At 39.0% G+C, this 27,119-nt stretch overlaps 1 protein-coding gene across 1 annotated transcript in view; it reads left to right on the top strand.

Moving 5' to 3' along the window:
- The window catches only part of C6 (complement C6), a 91,229-nt gene that overhangs the window by 49,845 nt on the left and 14,265 nt on the right, over positions 1–27,119 (top strand). Inside the window, exons 9-15 of the mRNA XM_021183668.3 lie at positions 8,926–9,048; positions 16,439–16,605; positions 17,941–18,166; positions 19,667–19,838; positions 20,112–20,223; positions 23,914–24,046; positions 25,217–25,405. Of these exons, the coding sequence (XP_021039327.1) occupies positions 8,926–9,048; positions 16,439–16,605; positions 17,941–18,166; positions 19,667–19,838; positions 20,112–20,223; positions 23,914–24,046; positions 25,217–25,405 (1,122 nt within the window). The remainder of the gene's footprint in view (positions 1–8,925; positions 9,049–16,438; positions 16,606–17,940; positions 18,167–19,666; positions 19,839–20,111; positions 20,224–23,913; positions 24,047–25,216; positions 25,406–27,119) is intronic.

The following is a 27,119-nucleotide window of genomic DNA, read 5'->3' as shown; positions in this document are numbered from 1 at the left end:
CCCAAGATGGCTCCCTTACCTGCTTTGTCTGAGCCCTCCCGGGCGGACATCTCTCCTCTGGCAGGGAAGGTGCCGGGATGTCTGGAGCCCAAAATGGGGTCTGTCCAAGAAGCTGTGTTGCTTCTGCCTGTCCCAGAAGCTGTGTCACTTCTGCAGTCCACTTGCTCACCCTTTGCAGTCCGAGAGCTGACCTGACTCAATATTCTTATAATTTACATATTTTTCATTAAGAAAAATTTTGAGCTTCACTAGTATTGCTGTGCAATCTTTTTTTTTTCAGTAGCAGTAGGTGTTTTTAATACTCTATTTTCTCCACACTATTCATCTTGAAAATAATTTAATGGAGAAACATTAGAAATAAATGTCATCATACATCAAAATTGTCCTAACAAATATTTAGTAAATATTACATTAAAATGCCAAAGAATATATATAGTACTCAACAGCTTATAACAGCATCTCTAAAAATATATTCATTATAAAACAAAAATTTAATCCCAGTACACATCAAATATTGAAATTCCATGCATATTCTATCTGACTACAATTTAATAATCTCAAATTCAGTAGCAAAATACTTTTTAGTTGCTATAAAAATTTTTGGAAAATTAAAATACAATACTGAATAGAGACTAGATCAATGAAGAAATCAAGAAACAAATAAAAACTAATCTTTAAAATTTAACATAACAACATAAAATACTTTGGTAACATATAGAAATTAATACAAAGTATAAAATTAAAATTGTCATTTTTTCTTTTATTTTTATTAGGTATTTTCCTCATTTACATTTCCAATGCTAACCCAAAAGTCCCCCATACCCACCCCCCACTCCCCTACCCACCCACTCCCCCTTTTTTGCCCTGGCATTCCCCTGGCATATAAAGTTTGCAAGTCCAATCAGCCTCTCTTTCCAGTGATGGCCGATTAGGCCATCTTTTAATACATATGCAGCTAGAGACAAGAGCTCCAGGGTACTGGTTAATTCATATTGTTGTTCAATCTATAGGGTTGCAGTTCGCTTTAGTTCCTTGGGTGCTTTCTCTAGGTCTTCCATTGGGGACCCTGGGATCCATTCAATAGCTGACTGTGAGCATCCACTTCTGTGTTTGCTCAGCCCTGGCATAGTCTCACAAGAGACAGCAATATCTGGGTCCTTTCAGCAAAATCTTGCTAGTGTATGCAATGGTTTCAGCGTTTGGAAACTGATTATGGGATGGATCCCTGGATATGGCAATCACTAGATGGTCCATCCTTTCGTCACAGCTCCAACTTTTGTCTCTGTAACTCCTTCCATGGGTGTTTTGTTCCCAATTCTAAGAAGGGGCAAAGTGTCCACACTTTGGTCTTCATTCTTCTTGAGTTTCATGCGTTTAGCAAATTGTATCTTATATCTTGGATATCCTAAGTTTCTGGGCTAATATCCACTTATCAGTGAGTACATGTTGTGTGAGTTCCTTTGTGATTCGGTTACCTCACTCAGGATGATGCCCTCCAGGTCCATCCATTTGCCTAGGAATTTCATAAATTCATTCTTTTTAATAGCTGAGTAGGACTCCTTTGTGTAAATGTACCACATTTTCTGTATCCATTCTTCTGTTGAGGGGCATCTGGGTTCTTTCCAGCTTCTGGATATTATAAATAAGGCTGCTATGAACATAGTGGAGCATGTGTCCATCTTACCGGTTGGGGCATCTTCTGGATATATGCCCAGGAGAGGTGTTGCTGGATCCTCCGGTAGTACTATGTCCAATTTTCTGAGGAACCGCCAGACTGATTTCCAGAGTGGTTGTACAAGCTTGCAATCCCAACAACAATGGAGGAGTGTTCCTCTTTCTCCACATCCTCACCAGCATCTGCTGTCACCTAAATTTTTGATCTTAGCCATTCTGACTGGTGTAAGATGGAATCTCAGGGTTGTTTTGATTTGCATTTCCCTGATGATTAAGGATGTTGAACATATTTTCAGGTGCTTCTCTGCCATTCGGTATTCCTCAGGTGAGAATTCTTTGTTCAGTTCTGAGCACCATTTTTTAATGGGGTTATTTGATTTTATGGAGTCCACCTTTTTAAGATCTTTATATATATTGGATATTAGTCCCCTATTCGATTTGGGATAGGTAAAGATCCTTTCCCAATCTGTTAGTGGTCTTTTTGTCTTAATGACACTGTCTTTTGCCTTGCAGAAGCTTTGCAATTTTATGAGGTCCCATTTATTGATTCTCGATCTTACAGCACAAGCCATTGCTGTTCTATTCAGGATTTTTTCCCCTGTACACATATCTTCAAGGCGTTTCCCTACTTTCTCCTCTCTAAGTTTTAGTGTCTCTGGTTTTATGTGGAGTTCCTTAATCCACTTAGATTTGACCTTAGTACAGGGAGATAGAAATAGATCAATTCGCAATCTTCTACATGATAACAGCCAGTTGTGCCAGCACCATTTGTTGAAAATGCTGTCTTTTTTCCACTGGATGGTTTTAGCTCCCTTCTCAAAGATCAAGTGACCATAGGTGTGTGGGTTCATCTCAGGGTCTTCAATTCTGTTCCATTGGTCTACTTGTTGGTCACTATACCAGTACCATGCAGTTTTTATCACAATTGCTCTGTAGTACAGTTTTGGTCGGGCATGGTGATTCCACCAGAGGTTTTTTTTTATCCTTGAGAAGAGTTTTTGCTATCCTAGGTTTTTTGTTATTCTAGATGAATCTGCTGATTGCTCTTTCTAATTCGTTGAAGAATTGAGTTGGAATTTTGATGGGGATTGCATTGAATCTGTAGATTGCTTTTGGCAAGATAGCCATTTTTACTATATTGATCCTGCCAATCCATGAGCATGGGAGATCTTTCCATCTTCTGAGACCTTCTTTAATTTCTTTCTTCAGAGACTTGAAGTTCTTATCATACAGATCTTTCAATTCCTTAGTTAGAGTCACACCAAGGTATTTTATATTATTTGTGATTATTAAGAAGGGTGTTGTTTCCCTAATTTCTTTCTCAGCCTGTTTATCCTTTGTGTACAGAAATGCCATTGACTTGTTTGACTTAATTTTATATCCAGCTACTCCATTGAAGCTGTTTATCAGGCTTAGGAGTTCTCTGGTGGAATTTTTAGGGTCATTTATATATACTATCATATCATCTGCAAAAAGTGATATTTTGACTTCTTCCTTTCCAATTTGTATCCCCTTGATCTCCTTTTGTTGACTAATTGCTCTGGATAAGACTTAAAGTACAATGTTGAATAGGTAGAGAGAGAGAGGACAGACTTGTCTAGTCCCTGATTTTAGTGGGATTGCTTCCAGCTTCTCACCATTTACTTTGATGTTGGCTACTGGTTTGCTGTAGATTGCTTTTATCATGTTTAGGTATGGGCCTTGAATTCCTGATCTTTCCAAGACTTTTACCATGAATCGGTGTTGGATTTTGTCAAATGCTTTCTCAGCATCTAATGAGATGATCATGTGGTTTTTGTCTTTTAGTTTGTTTATATACTGGATTTTGTTGATGGATTTCCATATATTGAACCATCCCTGCATCCCTGGGATGAAACCTACTTAGTCAGGATGGATGATTGTTTTGATGTGTTCTTGGATTCGGTTAGCAAGAACTTTATTGAGTATTTTTGCATCAATATTCACAAGGGAAATTGGTCTGAAGTTCTCTATCTTTGTTGGGTCTTTTTGTGGTTTAGGTATCAGAGTAATTGTGGCTTCATAGAATGAGTTGAGTAGAGTACCTTCTGTTTCTATTTTGTGGAATAGTTTGTGAAGAACTGGGATTAGATCTTCTTTGAAGTTCTGATAGAACTCTGCACTAAACCCATCTTGTCCTGGGCTATTTTTGGTTGGGAGACTATTAATGACTGCTTCTATTTCTTTGGGGTATATAGGGCTGTTTAGATCATTTACCTGATCTTGATTCAACTTTGCTACCTGGTATCTGTCTCCATTTCATCCAGGTTCTCCAGTTTTGTTGCATATATACTTTTGTAGCAGGATCTCATGGTGATTTTGGATTTCTTCAGGATCTGTTGTTATGTCTGCCTTTTCATTTCTGATTTTGTTAATTAGAATGCTTTCCCTGTGCCCTCTAGTGAGTCTGGCTAAGGGTTTGTCTATCTTTTTGAATTTTTCAAAGAACCAGCTCCTCGTTTGGTTGATTCTTTGAATAGTTCTTCTTGTTTCCACTTGGTTGATTTCACCCCTGAGTTTGATTATTTCCTGCCGTCTACTCTTCTTGGGTGAATTTACTTCCTTTTGTTCTAGAGCTTTTAGGTGTGTTGTCAAGCTGCTAATGTGTGCTCTCTCTAGTTTCTTTTTGGAGGCACTCAGAGCTATGAGTTTTCCTCTTAGAAATGCTTTCATTGTGTCCCATAAGTTTGGGTATGTTGTGGCTTCATTTTCATTGAACTTCTAAAAAGTCCTTATTTTCTTTCTTTATTCCTTCCTTGACCAAGGTATCATTGAGAAGAGTGTTGTTCAGTTTCCACGTGAACGTTGGCTTTCTATTATTTATTTTGTTATTGAGGATCAGCCTTAGTCTATGGTGATCTGATAGGATGCATCGGACAGTTTCAATATTTTTGTATCTGTTGAGGCTTTTTTTATGACCAATTATGTGGTCAATTTTGGAAAAGGAACCATGAAGTGCTGAGATGAAGGTATATCCTTTTGTTTTAGGATAAAATGTTCTGTAGATAACTGTCAGATCCATTTGTTTCATAACTTCTGTTAGTTTCACTGTGTCCCTGTTTAGTTTCTGTTTCCATGATCTGTCCATTGTTGAAAGTGGTGTGTTGAAGTCTCCCACTATTATTGTGTGAGGTGCAATGTGTGCTGTGAACTTTACTAAAGTTTCTTTAATGAATGTGGCTGCCCTTGTATTTGGAGCATAGATATTCAGAATTGATAGTTCCTCTTGGAGGATTTTACCTTTGATGAGTATGAAGTGCCCCTCCTTGTCTTTTTTGATGACTTTGGGTTGGAAGTCAATTTTACTAGATATTAGAATGGCTACTCCAGCTTGTTTCTTCATACCATTTGCTTGGAAAATTGTTTTCCAGCCTTTCATTCTGAGGTAGTGTCTATCTTTTTCTCTGAGATGAGTTTCCTGTAAGCAGCAAAATGTTGGGCCTTGTTTGTGTAGCCAGTTTGTTAGTCTATATCTTTTTATTGGGGAATTGAGTCCATTGATATTAAGAGATATTAAGGAAAAGTAATTGTTGCTTCCTGTTATTTTTGTTGTTAAAGTTGGCATTCTGTTCCTATGGCTTTCTTCTTTTAGGTTTGTTGAGGGATTACCTTCTTGTTTTTTCTAGGGTATGGTTCCCGTCCTTGTATTGGTTTTTTTCTGTTATTATCCTTTGAAGGGCTGCATTCGTAGAAAGATAATGCGTGAATTTGGTTTTGTCGTGGAATACTTTGGTTTCTCCATCTATGGTAATTGAGGGTTTGGCTGGGTATAGTAGCCTGGGGTGGAATTTTTGTTTTCTTAGTGTCTGTATAACATCTGTCCAGGCTCTTCTGGCTTTCATAGTCTCTGGTGAAAAATCTGGTGTAATTCTGATAGGCTTGCCTTTATATGTTACTTGACCTTTTTCCCTTACTGCTTTTAGTATTCTATCTTTATTTAGTGCATTTGTTGTTCTAATTATTATGTGTTGGGTGGAATTTCTTTTTGGTCCAGTCTATTTGGATTTCTGGAGGCTTCTTGTATGTTCATGGGCACCCCTTTCTTTAGATTTGGGAAGTTTTCTTCTATAATTTTGTTGAAGATATTTACTGGTCCTTTGACTTGAAAATCTTCATTCTCATCCACTCCTATTATCCGTAGGTTTGGTCTTCTCATTGTGTCCTGTATTTCTTGGATGTTTTGAGTTAGGATCTTTTTGCATTTTACATTTTCTTTGATTGTTGTGCCAATGTTCTCTGTGGAATCTTCTGCACCTGAGATTCTCTCTTCCATCTCTTGTATTCTGTTTCTGATGCTCACATCTATGGTTCCAGATTTCTTTCCTAGGGTTTCTATCTCCAGCATTGCCTCACTTTGGGTTTTCTTTATTGTGTCTACTTCCCTTTTTAGGTCTAGTATGGTTTTGTTCATTTCCATCACCTGTTTGGATGTGTTTTCCTGTTTTTCTTTAAGGACTTGTAACTCTTTAGCAGTGTTCTCCTGTATTTCTTTAAGTGAGTTATTAAAGTCCTTCTTGATGTCCTCTACCATCATCATGAGATATGCTTTTAAACCCGGGTCTAGCTTTTCGGGTGTGTTGGGGTGCCCTGGACTGGGTGAAGTCGGAGTGCTGGGTTCTGATGATGGTGAGTGGTCTTGGTTTCTGTTAGTAAGATTCTTACGTTTACCTTTAGCCATCTGGTAATCTCTGGAGTTAGTTGTTATAGTTGTCTCTGTTTAGAGATTGTTCCTCTGGTGATTCTGTTACCCTCTATCAGCAGACCTGGGAGAGTAGCTCTCTCCTCTGAGTTTCAGTGGTCAGAGCAGTCTCTGCAGGCAAGCTCACCTCTTACAGGGAAGATGCACAGTTATTTGGCATTTGGACCCCCTCCTGGCTGAAGATGAAGGCCCAAAACAGGACCTTTCCCAGAAGCTTTGTTGCTTTGGCCTGTCCCAGAAGCTGTTAATTTCAGTAGTCCACACACTCACCTGTGCAGACTACTTTCTGCGGAGTCCAGGATCCAAGATGGCTCCCGCGGATCCTGAGGCAAAAACCTCTCGGGCCGGGCGGACCCCTTTCTTCTGGCCAGGAAGGTGGCCGGATGTCTGGAGCCTGAAAATGGTGCTGCCTCAGAAGCTCTGTGGCTCTCGCCTGTCCCAGAAGCTGTTAGCTTCTGTAGTCCACACTCTCACCTGTGCAGGCTGCTTTCTGCCAACTCCGGGAACCAAGGTGGCTCCCACCGATTCTGAGTCAAAATCCTAGCCTCCCAGGACGGGCTGCTGTGCAATCTTAATTGTGATTAGAGTGAAACACACTGGGTCAGAACAAATCTTAAATGGATGAAATCCTCCAAAGAACAGCCTCCCCCGCTTTTATAACCTCCTTTCCTTGGGAAAGAAAGAAAAAAATCCTTAGTTAGAACAATCTGAACATAGTAGTTTGACGAGTCGTGTCAATTTGCTCATTCAGAACAGGCTGAAATGCAGCAGAAACAACTCATCCCTCTACCATAGCATACAGACAGTCAGGTGTCTGGGAGATCCGCAGTTAATATGTGCAGAGACCACACAGGCTACTATGTATGGGGATAAACAGAAACACATAGAAAGTCACCAAAGAGACCTTGATTCATTAATCACAATACTGCTAACATCATAGGCCATAGTCATCCTTCACTTCTTTAAAGATTCATACGTGGCTGTCAAATATATGAAGTTAACTTTGCCCTTATGTAAATTGTTGTGTTATAATCAATTTGTCATGTAAAACTTAATTCTAACTTACAAAATTTAAAAAGCAAATGAAAGGATAAGAAAAACAACTATACATTGTAGTTGCAGCAAACCAGTACAACTGCTCCAAATTTTGATTTATAAAACCAGTTGTCAGATATCCACACTTACTCTTCAAGACTGAATGAAATAACTATCCTTTTTTATTTGTTAGAGTTGAAAATGTATATACAGGGGCTTCAAAACTAATTTTTTACTCCTAATAACATGTACCTTCAAATGGGTCAGACTTAAAACAAAAAAAGTAAAAGAAAATTGAACAATATTGACATATCTCACATCTGCCCACATCTCCCCTGAGAAATCTGTGTCTTCATGTCTTCATTTTGGCATCAGACCTGATCTGATGTCTGCCTAAGCTTTCACAATACATGTCCCTGCAACCATAAATGCCATAATTTAATAAAGCCTTTGCTTTAAAGGGAACACTGTGAAGGAAATAGAAAGCATCAATTTCCTTCACATTATCCCAGACAAGTAGTACAAACTCTACCTTTAAGTACACTAGTCCTGTCTGTGCTGTTCCAGCCTCATAGACTAAGAGGTCAGTGAGCATGCTTACAGGCTTTGTAATGGAAGTGATTTGGGCATTCAGGTGTCAAAAGCTTTAACAATGGATGATAAGAAATTGGTAAAGGGTTGGGGTTGGTAAAGGTGTTCTAATGGAATGGCTTTAACCTCAGAGCATTAGTTTTCACATGATGTATAAGATAGCAGAGAGCCACCAATGAAAGGATTTCTGGGGATCCTGTAAGATGTTAATTCCATCTTCCAGCATGAACAGACAGGAATTAGGTAGTGCTGCCTCCCTTGAGCTAACAAGAAAATTACATCAAATATAGATTTGAATTAAGATAAGGAGACCAAACAGCCATCAGAGTCTGAAGAGCTCATTGGTCAAGAATTTAGAATTTCTATTATAATAAAAAAGGTTTGGGGAGTGGGGACAGAATGAGTAACCAAGTCATGGGAAGGAAGCCCAAATAAATAGTGAGTGGTGAGTAACAGCCAAGTGGCCAAGATTCACACTTGAGATGGTGTGCAAGCCAAATGGCGTATATCTCACAAAAGCAGTTACGAGTCTAAAATGTGCATCACAGTGAGAAGCAGACTTGATGTCCATGGCAGAAACAGTGCACAGCGGTAAAGATAATTCATGTGATTCATTGTGTACTGTGACAACAATAGCAGGCTGGGAGAGACAACAAGAGCCCCATATGATGCGCTACAGTGGTCACAGATGCATCAAAAGTGAAGACTCACAGAATCTCTTCCATTTGTGATTTCCTCGGAAGCCATGTGGGGCTGAATCTTGGAGCAAATCAACCTATGAGAGCTAAGCAGGACAAAAGCCGGTGATCATATCCAGCCCCCGAAAGTAGCCAGAGCTGAGTGGTCCACTTCCTTGAATTCTCAACGGTGCATTTTCATGGGAGTTTGCTTGGGTTTATATTTTTCAGGTTTAACAGAAGAAGAAGCTCAAAAGTGTGTCCAGTATGAAACAAAGAAACTTATTGTTGTTTATGTGGAAATATACAAGGAAGACAAGTGCACCACAAACAAGCTGTCTGAAAAATACGAAGGTAACAGTGTTCTCTGGGCACTTTATCCAGTGTGTCCTGAGGCTGCCTGTCATTTAACCATATTGTACATGACTTCTGTGTTTTTGTTTATATTATTTTTCAGCCTCAAAACACCATGTGCTATGAGAGGAGGTATAAATTAAAAATTACCATCAGCACTGCTTAAGAAGTAGGCATTGCTAAGGTGTTCTTTTTCTTATTCTTTCACTGTTCAATTCAATGAACAGTATATTGATTTTTCTCAAAAGTAGAATCTTTATCCGGCGTTGAAAAGTAGGCTTGACTAAAAACCAGGCACCCCCACTAAGAAACTTAGGAAGCAAAGATATGTAGGTAAGTAAGCATTAAAAAGCTAGATTTGTAATGAGAATGCTGGAATTCATGCCACCTGTTCCCACAATGGCACATGTGCAGAGACAGGAATTGAATCTTTAAATTCTACTTTATTCAGACCTATGATCTGAGAAGGGAAAAGACTGACATGTTGTTGAAAGCTGTATTACACTTCACCAGCAAAGTTTATAAGGATGAGGGAAATGGATACAGCAATTACAAGAGGAATCAATCATGCCACATTCAGACCCACCCTTTGGTCATATTGTCATCCACATTCCTATGACTTGTGGATGTCTGCTGTTATCATTCCTTGCAGTATTCCCTCATTTTCTGAATATCTGGACTCAGACCCTTCTAGGAACACTGAGTTTAGTTAGAGTTTGCCTGATTCAAGCATGGATTCTGTCTGGTGTATCTAGGCTGAAAGGTAGAATGGGAACTTAACTTAGAACACACCAGTCATTGACAGTGTGATGTTAAAAACGAGTATGTGCTGACTTCTTTTTATAATGTTCCATCTTACAGAAGCATCTTTATAATGTAAAAACCATGGAAGGGGCCCATGGTCTTGTCCGTGGTCTTGTCCCTTGCTACCTCCCATTATCTCGTATTCATAAGATTTGTAATATACCGTGGATGGCATCCTGAAACTGTGCAACTTGTTGAGAGTAACTGTAGCTTCTTACCTGAAAGGCAATTCTCTGGCATAATTTTGCATGTAGAAGCAAACACATACACTTATTACTTAATGTGATTTTAAGCACCTCTGTGTCTGAAGCAATTATTATAAACAGAATAAAAATAGAAGTCAAGATTAGAAAACATTTAGTTATGGTCAGGTATCCATGTATGAATACCCTTTTTCCTGAACCTCTTAGCTTTAGCTTGTCTTTAAAAGACGATATGAAAGACTCCATTCTTGTTTCTAGCCTTTAGAAAAGGTCTCCCTATGAACCTCAGGCTGTCTTCTAACTCGTTAACCTACTCTTTTAACTTCCTAAATTGGAGGATTAGAGACTAGTGCTACTATGCATAGTATAAACATTTTGATTCTGGCAATTTCTGCTCTTATCCCAGAATAATTTTCTCAAAGTCATTATTGATTAATCAGCAATAGTTTGATCTTGATTGCCCCTCTAACAAGGCAAAACACATCTGAGTTTGTTTGATCTAATTCCACGTCATAATACCTAAATTATCTTCATTACATACTGTGATTAATTAAGTCGCTTGTTCATATATTGTTAAACTATAAAGTTTTGTTCTGTTTTTATTTAATTGGGGGACTTATAGAATTTCATACAAAAGCACTGTATTTACAATATTTCTACCCTTTTTTATTCCTCCCAACTCCTCCCATGCCCCTTCTCCACCTTCTCTCATATTCATGACCTCTCTTCTTCTATAATTATTATTATATACATATATATTTTACATATCTATATATATAGAGAGAGAGATATAGATATGCATTTGTACATAAAACCTACTGAGTCCATATAGTATTGCTCATATATCCATGTGTTTAGTAATAACTACTTGGGATTATACAACATAGGTAGACACTCAACCCTAAAGAATACTAATTCTCCCTTCTCGGTACCAATTGCCTATAATTCTTCTAGAGACTGAGCCTTGTGAAATGCCCCACCCACCCAGCATGCTGACTGGTGTTATCATTCTAAACTCTTGTTTCCTCAACTATACTGAGACTTTATGGATTCAACTTCTTTAGCGTGTGTAGGAGATAGTATCCAGCAGCAGGCATGCTGGTTTGCTGGCTTTTGCAACCTCTCTGGCCTCTTTTCACCAGTATTCCCTCAGCCCTAGTGTAGGATTCCATTTGATGTAGGGGTTGGGGCTGGGCTTGTCACAGCCACTTACTCTCTTTATGACCAGTTGTGGGGCTATGTATTAGCCTCTATCTGTTCCAAAAGGAAGCTTCTTTGATTAGGGATGGGGGCCACGTTTCTCTGGATAAAAAGGTAACTTTTTAGAGGGGGATTTATTAGATATAAAGTTTTTGTTGGCTGTTAGGACTTAGGAGGGCTTTATTGCTACTGGATTTTAAAAGGTTCTTACAAATTAATTTCCTTGCCTCGTAAGCATATGAGAGTTATAGAGAATACTAGATTCTAATAAGAGTTGTCCAAAATAACAGCGAGTTCAATGACCTTGTACAGTGAGCCATCTTGTCTGGGGAAAAAGTTAGAGGGAAAGAGAATACAGAGAAAGCCACAATTCTTTATACATTCACCTTAATTGAGGTTTAGAATGCAACGGGCATCTGTTCTCAGTAGAACTGGGAAGAAAGCAAAAGGCTACTTTTTCTTTTCCAGAAAGGCATAAGGACAGTTAGAGCAATTTTTTAGAACATTCTCTCAAGAGGCCACCATGAGGAATGAAGCTTGTGCCACCCATTCCAACAGTTATAGCTCTGAAAGAAGTCAAACTGAACTGACTACACCAAAATGTGCCCTTAAGAGGCCACAAATGTCTTAATGGAGAAAAGAGAACAAAAGAGGCCTGAAAGCATTTTAAGACCAGAAGCAAGTATGCCCTGGTCCCACCCAGATGTGAGCCTAAGGCCTTACCTCTTTCTCTACAGAGCCAAACTTTTTCAATCATCTAAATAATCATGTTCTCGCCTATGCCTTGAAATTATAATTAACTTCTACTATAAAATTCTTCTCTTCACTTAACAGCCTCATTGAATGTTATACATTCTGCTCTGAACACACAGAAGGTACATCATAGAGACGCCCAAATTTGAAATTTTCATTCTCACAAGGAATACATCTGAGAGCAAATACAAGTGTTTTGTTGCAATAATTAATAGAAAATTCTAAATATAGTATTGGAACATATCAGGGTGTGTGTGTGTGTGTGTGTGTGTGTGTTAAGCATAATCAAAATAAAAATAATAAACTTGGCAACTGCATTTACACTATATTCTACCCTCCAAAAATGTAACATGGAAAATAGTATGTAATAGAGACCAGTCCTCTCACAATATAAAATTTTGAAAAATCAATAGTATTCTGGGTAGTTTTATGTCAACTTGACATAAGCTGGAATCATTTTGGAATTGGAAACCTGAGTTGAAAAAACACCTCTACAAGATTGACCTGTGGGCAAGGCTGGGAATTATTTTCCTCAATTGGCTCTACTGATCAACTTTACACACATACTCAGAAACTGACTTTAATATGGCTTTAGTGCGCACACACACACACAAAAGACATGAACATAGAAGAGCAACACATTGAGAAGGATACCAGTGGTCCAGAGGAAGATATAAGAGAAAGAGATGGGAGGTGAAACTACTAAAAGTGATTATGTAAATGTATAAAACTGTCAACCATTTTTTCAATTCAAGAAGAAATGAAATGTCTTAGTCAGGGTTTCTATTTCTGCTAAACATCATGACCAAGAATCAAGTTGGGGAGGAAAGGGTTTATTCAGCTGACACTTTCCACATTTCTGTTGATCACCAAAGGAAGTCAGGACTGCAACTCAAGTAGGTCAGGAAGCAGGAGCTGATGCAGAGGTCATGGAGGGATGTTCCTTACTGGCTTGCTTCCTCTGGCTTGCTCAGCCTGCTCTCTTATAGAACCCACAATGGGCTAGGCCCTCCCTGCTTGACCACTAATTGAGAAAATGCCTTACAGCTGGATCTCATGGAGGCATTTCCTCTAGGGAGGCTCCTTACTCTGTGATAACTCTAGCCTGTGTCAAGTTGACACACAAACCAGCCAGTACATAGAATAATTCACACGTCCATGGGTAGGATTTCTTCTGTCCTAAACAGAACCCAACATATCTCTCAAATTCCCATTCCTTCTAAATAGTAGAAAAATATATAATTACCAGTGAAATATAAATCCATCTCTCTGGGTTTAAACTTTTACTTTTAAGTCAGATATAGGACTCTAACTGTTCCCGTTTGGTGATTCCCTGGCCTAGTTTTATTATGGAGTTGTCTGTGCACGTGAGTACATGCACACTTGTTGAGGGAACATTAGGGCACTCTGGCATCAGAGAGTGAATCCTTGTGAGCTTGTTGCTCTTGCATTTCCTCTCATGTACCATCTACCTGCTCTGGCCACTGTTGTCATGCACAGGACCTTGTCTAGTGTTGATGATCATCCCTAGGCCTGTGATTGTTGAACCCAGAGTCATGTATAGACAGGTTGTGTCTACACAGCTTGAATCTATAAAGCTATGAAGATTTCATCATCTTCCTCTAGGTTCAGGAAAGTCCAAGCTATGTTATATACATAGCAGATAACTATAAATGACTTTTCAAAGAAATTAACACTAACATGCATGCAACATTAGATGAAAGTATCCATTCACATACAACTAGAGAAAAATGAAATACAAATTTACTTCCATCAGATGTATCTAGTAAACTAAGCCCACCAAAATTCAACTCAAAGTAATAGGGCCCTCATTCTCTACTGAGGAATACATCAAATCTAAATCTCCATTCATCCTACTGCTCAAAACATTTTGTCCTTTGAAAAGGAAAATGGCCCATGTCATTGTACATTTCTATCATTCTATAGTTAATATCTTAACTTAAGTCATAAGAGGCTTGGCTTTTGATTTTTTTTCATTTAAATATTAAGAGCTGGACAATTGCTTTTTTCCCTCGGGATACTGGTCCTACTAGGTGATAATTATTAACTTCCAAAGTACGATTCCCACCAGATTTAGACAAGTGTACTTGAACATTCAAAAGGCAATGCTTCCTATTTTCTCCAACCCAGGTTTATTCATTTGTAAAGGCCATGATGTAGCTTGAATAAGGAGAGGACTAGGGAAAATGGAGTTTAGGAGTACAAGCAAAATAATTAATATCAAGAGTCTAACCCAATGAGTAAATATAGAACTCAAGGGTAGAGACAGTGTGCCCAAGGAGGCCCTGAGAACAGAATCATCCCGCATGTAAAACCACCGAGGAAAGGGTACAAGGAGTATTTCTGAATTGCTTAAATGTTTACTATGCTGACAATGTGATGTTTTGTTTTTTTTTTTTTTAATTTGAAGTCACCCAATATTGAAGTTATAACTTTCAGGAGGCAGTCTAGGAGGCTCTTCCTGACCACCACATCCATCATGCCTTCCCACAGGTTCACACTGCAGCCTGCACCCATGCTCTCTCAGCATCCGTCACACTATGCCATGTTTACTTCTTCTCTTTTATTAACTTTTAAGATAATCTAGGACCCTGTCACCATCTCTAAGCTCTCTATTCTTAAGGAATTACAAATACACATGACAGGCAGAAAGAAAGAGAGAATGAGGGAAGAAAAAAGGAGGAAGAGCAAGACGGAAGGGTTTCAACACTTTTCAAGATCTTCCTATATCCCGGGCACTATTTTGTTGTGTGTGTAAAGTTAATTAATTCATTGACTAATTGATTAATTTAAAAGAAACATTTCAAAGGGATGTTTTCCTAGTTATGACATGCACTGAAAACACTAAGTAATACCCTTGCCAGCCCACTGCCTGAATTCAAACTTTGTCTCCAGTATAGATTCACTATGTGACCAACATCAAGAGCTTAATCTTTCCTTTGTCTATGGTTTTTCACACACACATGAAATGAAAATAATAGTAGTATTTACTTTGTGTGCATATCTTGAAAATCCTCATTAAGTGAGAAGAACAACATCTGCCTTCTATTAAACACTGCATTTGTAGTCACTGACTTTGTAGTTGACCATAGGACACAAGACAAAAGGCTGCTAAAGATATAACTTCATGGTAGAGTGCTTGCCTAGCAAGCAGAGGGCCCTGAGTATATTGAAATTGAATTCCTTTAAAAGCCAGCTAATAGTATTTTATTAATGATTTTCATTCCTTAAGACCACCTGCCTAGCATATATAACTTCTTGGGATTAATGTATCTGTAAAAATGTGGTATCAAACCAAATATTCGCTACATGACAGTCACTGTCCTGTCAATCAATACAACATCAACATAAGATCAGATATTAATTTAAACTCCCGGACCCTGATGTTCAACAAAAATAAATACAAAAACATTTGAAAGAATTTTTCTTATACTATCAAAAGGTTGAGATCTCTTTGCAAGTATTTCTCCCATTCTATACCATCTCACTTGAGAATTTCTGACAGTAATGACATGCCTAACTTTTACTGGAAGTCTAGAGCAGTGGCTCTCAGGCTTCATAATGCTGTGACCCTCTAATATAGTTCTTCATGTTGTGGTGACTCCTAGGCATAAAATTACTTTTGTCACTTCATAACTGCAATTTTGCTGCTGTTATGAATTGTAATGTGAATAGCTGTGTTTTTCGATGATCTTAGGTGATTCCTCTGAAAGGGTCATTCAAAGCCCAAAGGGCAAGACCCAAAGGTTGCAAATCTGTAGAGACCTGGGTAATGCTACTGACTCTCAGTCATATCTCTGGTTGTCATTCGGTCTATTTCATTCCCCATCCATGTTGATAATTTTAAGTCTATAAACATTCCATCATGTTTTTTCTTGGTCTGGAATTTCTAAGTTTCTAGCATAGCAGTAAAAGGTTCATGGTTTGTGTTACTCCACAGACTCCAGACATAGGGGAGGATAAATCCAAAGCTAGGAGGTCTGCTTCAAATCAAGAGAAGAGAAGTTGGAAAATAGGGTACGTGTACATTCCACTGCAGCAGCCTGTTGCTAACTATGCATTTCAAAACAAATTGCTTGCAGCTTCAGTATCCGCAGTGGCAGTAATATCTACTTAGCTTCGTCCTGACAGTTATGTAGGATAATGAGTGTAAAGAGCCTGGTGTGTACCCTGTGCTGACTAAATGGCACCATTGGCACCGTTACTGTAATTTGAGTTATTAATCCCCCTGTAGAGATTAAAAAAAAAAACAAAAACAAAAAAACGCTCTCTCACATTTTCCTCCGAGCTTACTTCTTGGCAGGACCTGACTGTGCTATCTACATTGCCCTCCTGAGAAAATTGACTTGTCTTTGAAGTATGAATTTTCAATAAAATTAAATGGATCATTTTCTTGAATCATCTTGCAGGTTCCTTTTTGCAGGGATCAGAGAAATCCATTTCCCTGGTCCAGGGCGGGAGGAGTCAGCAGGCAGCAGCCTTGGCTTGGGAGAAGGGCACCTCTGGTCCAGAGGAGAATGTCTATTCTGAGTGGCTAGAATCGGTGAAGGAAAACCCTGTTGTGGTTGATTATAAGGTGAGACTGAAGAGTTCTGTGGGTAAAGGGGCTCCACAGTTCATCAGCCCAAAGTGCATGCCACACCATTCCCTTTTCCGTTTCCTCTTTAGACGATAGACAGAATGTCTGCTTCCAATGTACAGTCGTGATGCACACTTACAAAAAGTCTTAAATTGCACATCTATGGCTCTTATAATTTAAGTGAGTGTTCTATAATTGCTAGCATACATGAAATACTGAGAAGAGATATTTGGTTAGTAAAATTGTTCACACTTGCCAGGGACTAGCAAACACTCTTCATCTCACTGTGGAACAGAAACATTCAGGTTTGGGGGTTTCATGCAACTCTACCTTGTGAGCATATGAGGAAAGTTTTAGATCCATTTGGTTTCCAGCCTCCATCACCCTCGATTCAATTTTCCAATTTTGTATTTGTTATAATTAGACCAAATGGTGAGTTCTGTCACTCATGGGATCCTTTGTATAATATCACATCATTTAAAGTCAGATTTGCCTATGGCATAACTGCATTTTAAAAGGCACCTCAAAGCTATTCTGTTGCCTTCATCTAAATAGAGATAGAACATTGGATCATTATGAACATGGGATTATTTACATGCAGCAGAAAAACATGTGTACTCCAGGAGTTATGGTAGGAACGAGGTCAGCTGTCCAGATGAACAACATTGTAGCACACACAACCCTAGGTGGTTGTTTCTTTCAGCTTTATAGAAAGGTTACAGAGCAAGCAAGTTTTTCCCTCTTGCAGCTGTTGCTTGCTTTATTTGTTACAATCCTCCCACTCACGTGAATGGCAAGTTCACCTCTCCATTTCCTCCCACTGGGCATTTTCTCATCTTACTCCAACAAAAGCCAGTGTGCATCCATAGACAGAGAGGGAGGGAACCTCCCCTCACCCTCTCCAGGCCTCCTGCCTGAGTCAAGGTTAATGAGCTAACTGCAGAGCACTAATGAGCTTTGGTAGTTCTTGGTGGCCTAGCTCAGCACTTTTGCTGCTTATGTTTGATGTTTCATAAATAACATGATGCAAGCCTAAATAAACAACATGTGGCTTCCTTCACAGCAGACCTGCAGGGACGGTTAATTCTACAGTTTTTTCCTGCCCTCACGCACTAGGCTTTCCCCTCCTGGCTCAACAGCCAGCTGACTACACTGGTTTCTCTAATAATTCCTTGGGAATGTGGGTTTGTTTGTTTGTTTGTTTGTTTGTTTGTTTGTTTGTTTGTTTGATGTTTTTGTTAAGCATTGATTTGATGAGAACTAGGTAGTGCTGACAAAACACTGACTTCCAGAGTGGAAGGGACCAGAGTTGTCTCTGTCACCTGTTCGCAGCTTGCCCCAATCACAGACTTGGTCAGAAACATACCATGTGCAGTGACAAAACGGAACAACCTCAGGAGAGCACTTCAAGAGTATGCAGCCAAGTTTGATCCTTGCCAGTGTGCTCCATGTCCCAATAATGGCCGCCCCAGGCTCTCAGGCACGGAATGCCTGTGTGTGTGCCAGAGCGGCACCTACGGTGAGAACTGTGAGCTCAGGTCCCCGGATTACAAATCTGGTAAGTGTCAGGAACTGATTGTCAGGTCAGTATTTTTCCCTTTAAAATATATAATTATAGGTTGATGAATTTGACAAAATAAAACTCACATGTGTACCTCGTGTTGTGAACAAGCTCCCAAATATTAGATGCCAAGGACAAACCAATGCCCAACTCTGCTGTAATCTATGAGCCGAATGACACTAGAAAAATTATCTAACCGCTCCAAGGTACAAGATCCTGATCAATAAAGATGGGGTTAATCCTGTTATTACTTGAAGGTTGAGGTGTGTGTGTGTGTGTGTGTGTGTGTGTGTGTGTGTGTGTGTGTACACAGATGTGTGCGTGTGTGTGTGTGTACAGATGTGTGTGTTTAGTTATGTTCTAAAGCATATATAAAGGATTCATAGTAAAATTATAAAATTAGACATTATAAAATAAAAGCACGATAGTGTGTTATAGTTTTTCTTTTATTGCTGTGACACAACATCATGAACAAGACAGCTGAGAGAAGAAAGGGTTTCCTGGGGATTGCATTTCCAGAACGTTGGAATGTTATGGAAAAAGGAAGCAGAGAGAGAACACTAGAAACAGTGCACAGCTTTTGAAACTTTGAAGTCCACCCCCAGTAACTCACTTCTTCCAGCAAAGCCACACCTCCTAAGCCTCCCCAAAACAAGGATACCAACTAGAATTCAAATATTCAAATGCCAGGAACTATGGGGCACATTTATTTTTCAAACCACCACGTTACCAGAGAAGTATATTAGTATGTGTGTTATAATGTATAAGCATGATATTTCATAATAAAGAATAAATTAAGCTATATGCAAAGTTTTCGTGCATGGCTAAATAAACTCAGATTTTTCTTAGAGAAGAAATGAGGTCTATGAGTAAGAATATGTTCTAATAACTATAAGAGTGTAAATGTGATATACACTTCTGTTAGTGTTCTATTGCTGTGAAGATGCATCATGCCCATGACAACTCTAAGAATGGAAGGACTTAATTAGGGCTTGCTTATAGTTCTAGAGAGTTAGTCCATTATCAACATAGTGGGGAGCATGGAGGCAGACACTGTAGCTAAGAGTTCTACACCCAGATCCAAAACTTCAAAGCATACTCCTAATGACACACTTCCTTCGATAAGGTCACACTCCTAATACCTCTCTGGTAGTACCACTCCCTGATCATCAGGCATTCAAATATATGAGGCTATGGAGTCCATTCTTACTCAAACCCCAATATTGTTCAGAAGATTTTTATTTTTGTACATATATATTTATTAATAATTTAAATGATTTCTCTCTGTTGCCATTTTATTCATGTCTGTGAGAACTGGAAAAAGAATCAGACATTGTATCAGACCCCTGCCAACATGGCTCCTTGCAGCCTTCACTGCAAAGCTGCAACATCCCACAAAGCATGTCACGGAGCCAATGTGAGGAGACCATGTTGCCTGAGTCTCAAAGCCCAGATTTTCTTCAAACCAGGATGGCTATGGGTCTTCCTCTGTTACAGATGCAGTGGATGGAAACTGGGGCTGCTGGTCTTCCTGGAGTGCATGCAATGCTGCTTATAGGAGATCAAGAACCCGAGAGTGTAATAACCCTGCGCCACAGCGAGGAGGACAAAGCTGTGGTGGCAAGGATCATCAAGAAGAAGACTGTACATTCTCAATAATGGAAAATGTGTAAGGTCGGGTGTGAGGGAGCAAAGGATCACTGGTTTGCATTTACCACTGTTAGTTGAGAAGTGCTTAGAATTTTAGATCTGCCTACACAATATACTATTGAAGCACAAAATCTGCTACTACCCTTAACTCACTAAGTAGCAGGTTCCCTATTTAATCAGTATCAGTATATGATGAATATGTTAGACAGACTGGCCATGTTGCTTTAATGTATGCATGCATGAATATATGTATGTGTGTGCACATGCACATATTGATTTCTTTCCCTTTTAGTGGACAACCATGTATCAATGATGATGATGAAATGAAAGAGGTAGACCTTGCTGAGCCAGAAGCAGATTCAGGGTGTTCTCAACCACCTCTCCCAGAAAACGCATTTACCTGGGTGAGTGTCCTGAATGTAACTCTTGGTTTGAAGTTCAAAAAAGAGGACTTGAAAGCAAGTCCAAAAGAAGGTTTTCTTTTAATTACAGTTGTTATTTCCCTACTTTAATAATATGCCGACTCAAAAGCACAAGGGACCATCCAGAAATGCTGGAACACCCTTTCATCTTGAATACCCTGGGGTACCTTCACATCTGTCAGTCAAGGAGGAGCCAGGTGATGTTTTCCTTTGTACCACTCCAGCCATAAGAAGGTGACAGACTGAGTGAAGAATGAAGGTTCAACACAGAGTAGCTTTGGATGACTGGAACAGTTTCCAACTAAGACCTGGCTGTTTCCTTGTGACTCTAAGGCATATTCCCCAAGACATAAAGGTGACCTGGACATAAGCATAAGAGTTGAACCTTCATTGATTGGTTAGGTTAGAAATTTGTAGACCCTTGACCAGTCAAAACAATTCTAACATCTTTTAAAATTTGTCCTTTTCATTAAGTCACAATATGTTTCTATGCTTTTTATAAGATATGAGTCTTGTCACATGAGTCTGTGGCTTTAGACTGAATCATATATATATATATATATATATATATATATATATATATATATGTATATATATATTACATCTTTTCCTCAATTACATTTCCAATGCTATCCCAAAAGTCCCCCATACACTCCCCCCCCACTTCCCTACCCACCCATTCCCATTTTTTTGGCCCTGGCGTTCCCCTGTACTGGGGCATATAAAGTTTGCATGTCCAATGGGCCTCTCTTTCCAGTGATAGCCGACTAGGCCATCTTTTGATACATATGCAGCTAGATAGACTAAATTCTTTAGGAGATATATAACATTAAAATTGATCACAAAAGGCTTGCTCTCTGGCCATTTTACATTTTTTAAATGAATAAAACCTTTAAATTCATCTTTTTTCCAATAGTATATTTATTATCAAAACTCAGTATCATACAAATCTCCAACATCACCATCATAGATATCCATGACAGATAGCCCATGCCGCGTGTACTAATATACCTTGCCTTATGGTCATAAGAAGAGGCATTTTGGAAGGAGATCATTTCAGTCTTTATTCCAGGGTAGAGGACTTGGTCTCACCAATGCAATGGAAGGCATGTTAAAACACAGAGCAGGCACTTCCATTCCCACAATCTGGTTCACAAGCTCTCAAGTGCTGCCTCAAAAAGACAATATCCACAAATGTCCACACTGTGCTAATGCTGCTAGATTGGAAGTCACAGAGCAGGGAGCGATCCTTTAGAACAGGCATCAGCAAAGTACAGCCTCAGGGCTCAATCTAGTTTGTTACTTTAAAAAAAAAATTACAACACAGCCATATTTATTTACATATTACATATGACTGCTTCCATTAAATAGTAGAAAATATGAACAACTGTGACAGATGCTTTTATGACCAGCAACTGACTAATGCAAGCCCTTTATAGAAAAATATTTTCTAGTTCCTGCTTTAGAAGACCCATGTCAAAATTATATATTGTCATATAAAGCTGCCTAAATAATGTTTAACATGTTTACACCAGCTGAACATTAAAACTTTTAAATTTTTTTATTATTTAATTTTAAAAACCCAATGGGGCTTTAAACAGGAATTCATTATGCTTATGGATATTTTTATAAAATTAGATTATGTCCCTTGCTCCATTCCCTGATGTAACCAAGTCCCATAGACTAGATCAATTTATGTATTAGGAAGAGTTATTTAAACCTGGTGTTATGGAGTACATCTTTAGTCCCAACACTCAGAAGGCAGAGACAAATGGATCTATGTGAGTTCAAGGCCAGCTTGATATTCATAGTGATTTATAGGCGAGGCAGGACCATGCAGTGAGATCCTGTCTCAAAAAATAAAACCAAGCAAACAAACAAAGTAGTAGTTTAACAGACAGTTGTGGGATTTGGGAAATAAAAGTGTTTGAGAATCTCTCTGCCTTCTGATCTCAGTAACTGCAACATATTTGTATATGTTATTGCTTCCTGGGAGAAATGGAGGCAAGAATTCAAAGCAGTGACTTATTTCAGAAACAAAGTGACAGGAGGTAAGGGCAGTAGCATGAGTTAGCTTTAACTAATAGTTTAAGAAGTGCAAGACCCAATTTTTATCTTGAAATTTTTAGTGACTCCCCATAAAAAAATACCTTATCCATTATCTGGGAAATGTATAATGACTAATCTGCTTCTAGGATTGGCACATGCTTCTTATAAATGTAAGATGGCCATGCAATGAACAGCCATGACACTATGAGCATAAAGCTTTTCTTTTCTAGCAACATTGGGTATTTGTGTCATGTCTCATTGCTGTGGCCCATGTTCTAGCAAACATGTGAATGGAGAAAAAGAATATGACTAAATCCTTAAACAATTACTTACAGAATTAATTCCAGGAGGATATATTTTGGCTCATGGTTTCGGATGGGAATGTTGTAGCTGAATAAGCAACAGTGAGGGAAGAGCCTGTCCATGGTGGCAAGGGCCTGAGGAGGCCTGCTCACATCTCCACAGACTAGGAAGCACACAGAGTCCAGGTGGAAAGTGTGAACCAGCTGTAAGGTCTAAGGCCTGAACCCCAGGAGCACACTTCCTCCCACTAGACTCCATTTCTTTACGGTTTCTGAACGTCCCGTCCCAGCACCACTGTATAGGAAACAAGTGTTCAAACAGATAAACCTGCAAGGAATGTTTCACAGTCAACCCATAACATGAGGCATCATCACATAGAGTTTTGTTTGGTTGAGTGTGTGTGTGTGTGTGTGTGTGTGTGTGTGTGTGTTGTATATCTATGTGCACATTTGTGCATGTGTATATACAGGTGTGCATGGGGGCCTGACAACAACTTTAAATGCCCTCTTCTGTTGCTTTCTTTTTTATTATTTTTGAGACAAGCTCTCTCACTCAACCAGGAGTGAGACTAGACTAGACTAGACTAGACTAGACTAGACTAGACTAGACTAGACTAGACTAGACTAGACTCAGTGGCTAGATTAAGTGCCCAGCAAGCCCCAGAAAACCTCCTGTCTCTGCCCACCATCAATGTTCAAGTTACAGATAGTTGTCACCACATCTGGATTTTACATTGGTGGGGAAGATTGAAAATCAGGTCGATGTGCTTACACAGCAAGCCCCAAGGAGGAAGTTTTGCCATCTGTTTGGTTTTGGTTTTGTCCGTGGGTGCAAGAGCCCAAGAAGGCTTGCTTAGCTCTCCACAGACCCCAGAAGCACAAAAAGCTCAGGTAGAAAGTGCAACCTGTCTGTAACGTGTAAGGCATACTAGTTCCATTGTGTAGTCTTGGCTAGATTTAAACACATAGAGTTCTACTACCTCTGCCTCCAAAATACTGTGATTAAAGGCATGTACTATCATACTCAAAAGCAGAGGGAATTCCAGTACAAAAGGTATAATTAGTTTAAGGCAGAAAAATGAATTCAGAGAATGAAAAGCTACAAAGTTATCCAAGAACAAAAATGAGGAGGAGGAAGAAGAAGAGGAGGAAGGAGGAGGAAGAATGAAAAGACATTTGGACTGAATTTAGGAACAGAATCTTAAGAAGACAGTTGTGTAGATACCAAGAGGATGCACTGGGCAGAATCCAGGGAGACCTAGGGTATCCAGAGATGATAATTCATCACAGTCATGATTTCTTCTTTCTCTTTTAATTCTAGGATGAGAAGAAACTGTACTCAGTTGGGGAGGAAGTGGAAATTTCATGTCTTACTGGATTCACAGCCATTGGATTCCAGTACTTGAGATGTTTACCAGACAGAACCTGGAGTCAAGGAGATGTGGAATGCCGAAGTAAGCCTGGGGCAAGCACAAGCATTTGCATGACTCCCACACAGAATGGATGCCAGTACAAATAGAGCAGAGTCAGTTCAGTTCATCTTACGGATTTGTTAGCAACAGTGGTGAAAAGACTTAGTGAAGCAGTAAAAGGGGCTCATTTGCTAACGTTATATTTCATAATACCAGATTTCAGCTCTCCTGCCCTTGCATATTAACCTTATACACACAGCACTATGAAGTATGCCTCCAAAAAGAAATTTATGGAACCAGAAAACTTATTTAACCATGGGTATCTGCCTTGGGTGATGTAAAAATTGAAACAAATGGATAAATCTCAAAAGTGTAATACTCAGATTTGGAATTTTGTATAAGATACCATAATCTACAAATCACTATGTTTTGGAGGGTTCAATTACATCCTTCACCAGAAAAGACTGAGTCAAATATGTGTTTTCTGTGACTATCCATGCTATTGGAAGGTAAAAACAGATTCAAACAAGACTCAGAAAAGGTACCTCAAACACCTCTGGAATCACTTATGTAGAGCTGCGAGCACTGTCAACTAAAATGATCTGTGTCTGTCATTCACAGTGTAGTGACTTACCTTAAGAAAAACACAAAAGGAAGGTAGAGGGATGGTTCAGTAGTTAAGAGCACTTGCTACTCATGCAGAGGATGCAAGTTTGATTCCAAGAACCCCATGGCAGCTCACAACCATCTATATATACAGTTTCAGGAGATGGACATCCTCTTCTGTCTCCTTAGGCATGACATCAGGCACACCTGTGATACACCACACACACACACACACACGCAAATACACATATAAAATAAAAAATAGATAAATTCTTTAAAAGGATGAAAAGCTCAAGAGGTAGAAAAATAAAGGAAATTATTTCTTGACAGAAAAAATATTCAAAAGATTTGACAAAAGGTGAGTGTGGGGCCAGTTCCTCAGTAAATCATCGTTTGTTATCAGGATTACAGGATTTGTTTTAGTGGGGTTACTGAGAAGCTAGAGATTTTTAACTACAAAGTTCACTGATTAAAAGGAGGTACCACAGCTGAGCAAACACAGTAAGTCTCACTTGCATCACTGCTTTGGTCACACATCATCATCTGAGTACATTTGTTGACTCTTCTGCTCCACTGAACACATCTGAGATATTGTTCTCCCTGCAGGGACCTCGTGCCTCAAGCCCGTTGTTCAGGATGTCCTGACCATCTCCCCATTTCAGAGAGTGTATCAGATTGGGGAGTCCATTGAGCTGACATGCCCCAGAGGCTTTGTTGTTGCTGGACCATCAAGGTATACATGCAAGGAAGACTCCTGGACACCTCCCATTTCAAATTCACTGACCTGTGAACAAGGTGAGCAGGGGTGCGGGATTTATGATTCCAAAAGGTTTGGCTCCACAGGATCCGTAATTCAGCATCCAAAGCATTGCTTCTGCTCAACTAGATGTCAGAATGAAAAGGGAATCTTAGTTTGCCCTGTGCAGATGATGAGATAATACCTTATTGGCCAAGTAAGTGTTTACATCTTAGAGGATGTGTTCAATTTCCCTTTCCAATAGAAAACTTCAAGCGTTACAGGGAGTCCAAGATCTCTCATCTAACAAGACAGAACTGATAATAACTGAAAGTTATGGTTCCAGTAGAAAATAGTGGGAAACCTATAATTAGGCATTGTGTTCATTACCTATATCTGAAGTTTTCTAATTCTTTTAGTCTGCCATCTGATTCTCCTTATATCAGCTCCTCTAAATGATGTATTTTTCTGCTACGTAGAATCCTTTTAATTTCTGCCCAAGTCCCACCTTCCTAACATTGATGTTATTGAACCAGAAAGAAATTGGTGTCTGGTATTTGTCCCAGCTAGAGAGAAATTTAAGTTTTTTTATTACAAAAAAATAGAAGAAATAGATCTTTTAACCTTGATTTGCACACAAATTTGTACCAAATGTCCCATGGAATACCACAACTATGAAGATACTTTATGTACCAATTTTAAAAATTTTTTAGTCAATATAAAATTTTAAGAACCCTCCCCTGGTGAGTACTGCTTCTCTGGAGCTGAAATCAATTGTTTTGAAGAGAAGAAACTATAGGCATATCTTTGAGACAACTCACTAGAGAACAGTATGAATTTTCATATTTCCCTAAATCTTCTAACTGGTTTCATCCACAACTAATTTTAAAATGGGCTTTGGAAATTGCTTTAATTTGACTGTTTAAAACCTTTGTTTTAAAAGCAAGTCTATTTTTCAATTTTGACAGTTTATATATTGAATCTATATAATAACAATGGTAGCTGGCTTTGTCAAAAATGTCTAATTACTTTTTGGAGACAGAGAGAGAGAGAGAGAGAGAGAGAGAGAGAGAGAGAGAGAGAGAGAGAGAGAGAGAGAGAGAGAGAGAGAGAAATTATGAGATTATTGTGGGGTATACTTAACATGCATGTACATGAATGGGTGTTCACGCACATGGATGTCCACATAAATGGAGGCTGGAGGTTGAAACTGATGCTTTCTTTCATCACTGCCCACCTTATTTTTTTTTAAGAAGGGAATTCTTAGTAAACCTGTAGCTCATCTATTTGGTTACCATTTAGCTCACTGAGCAGAGAGATCCAGGGATCTGCGAGTTGCATGGTTTCATGTCCCCAGTGCTGGGAATACAGGAATACCTTGCCATCCCAACTCAGATCCTCCCGCTTGTGTGGCAAGCACTCTACCAACTGAGCATGTCCCCAGCCTTACATTTTTCAGCTTTCCTTAAACTGACTTTTGCAGTTTATGTCGAAAATAATGGTTTTCATTACAATATTCTCATTTATGTGCATCAATGTTTCTGGTTCATATTTGTTCCCACTTTCCACCCCCATTCTCCCCCTTCTCTCTCTTTCTCTCCCTCTTGTTCTTCTTCCTCCCATGTATTCCTCCTTCATATTCATAGGTATAAATAAATCTAAATCTAAATCCTGCATATGAAAGAAAATACATCATTATTATCTGTCTTTCATCTGGTCACTACCCTCTTGTGTGCCCACTCTCTTTCAATGAGAGGAAGCATCTGACATTTG

Source organism: Mus caroli, unplaced genomic scaffold (genome assembly GCF_978045245.1).
Source record: "Mus caroli unplaced genomic scaffold, Mus_caroli_1 scaffold_16, whole genome shotgun sequence".
Classification (NCBI taxonomy): domain Eukaryota; kingdom Metazoa; phylum Chordata; class Mammalia; order Rodentia; family Muridae; genus Mus; species Mus caroli.
Note: the sequence above shows the minus strand (reverse complement) of the source record. Positions and strands in the feature narration are given on the sequence as shown.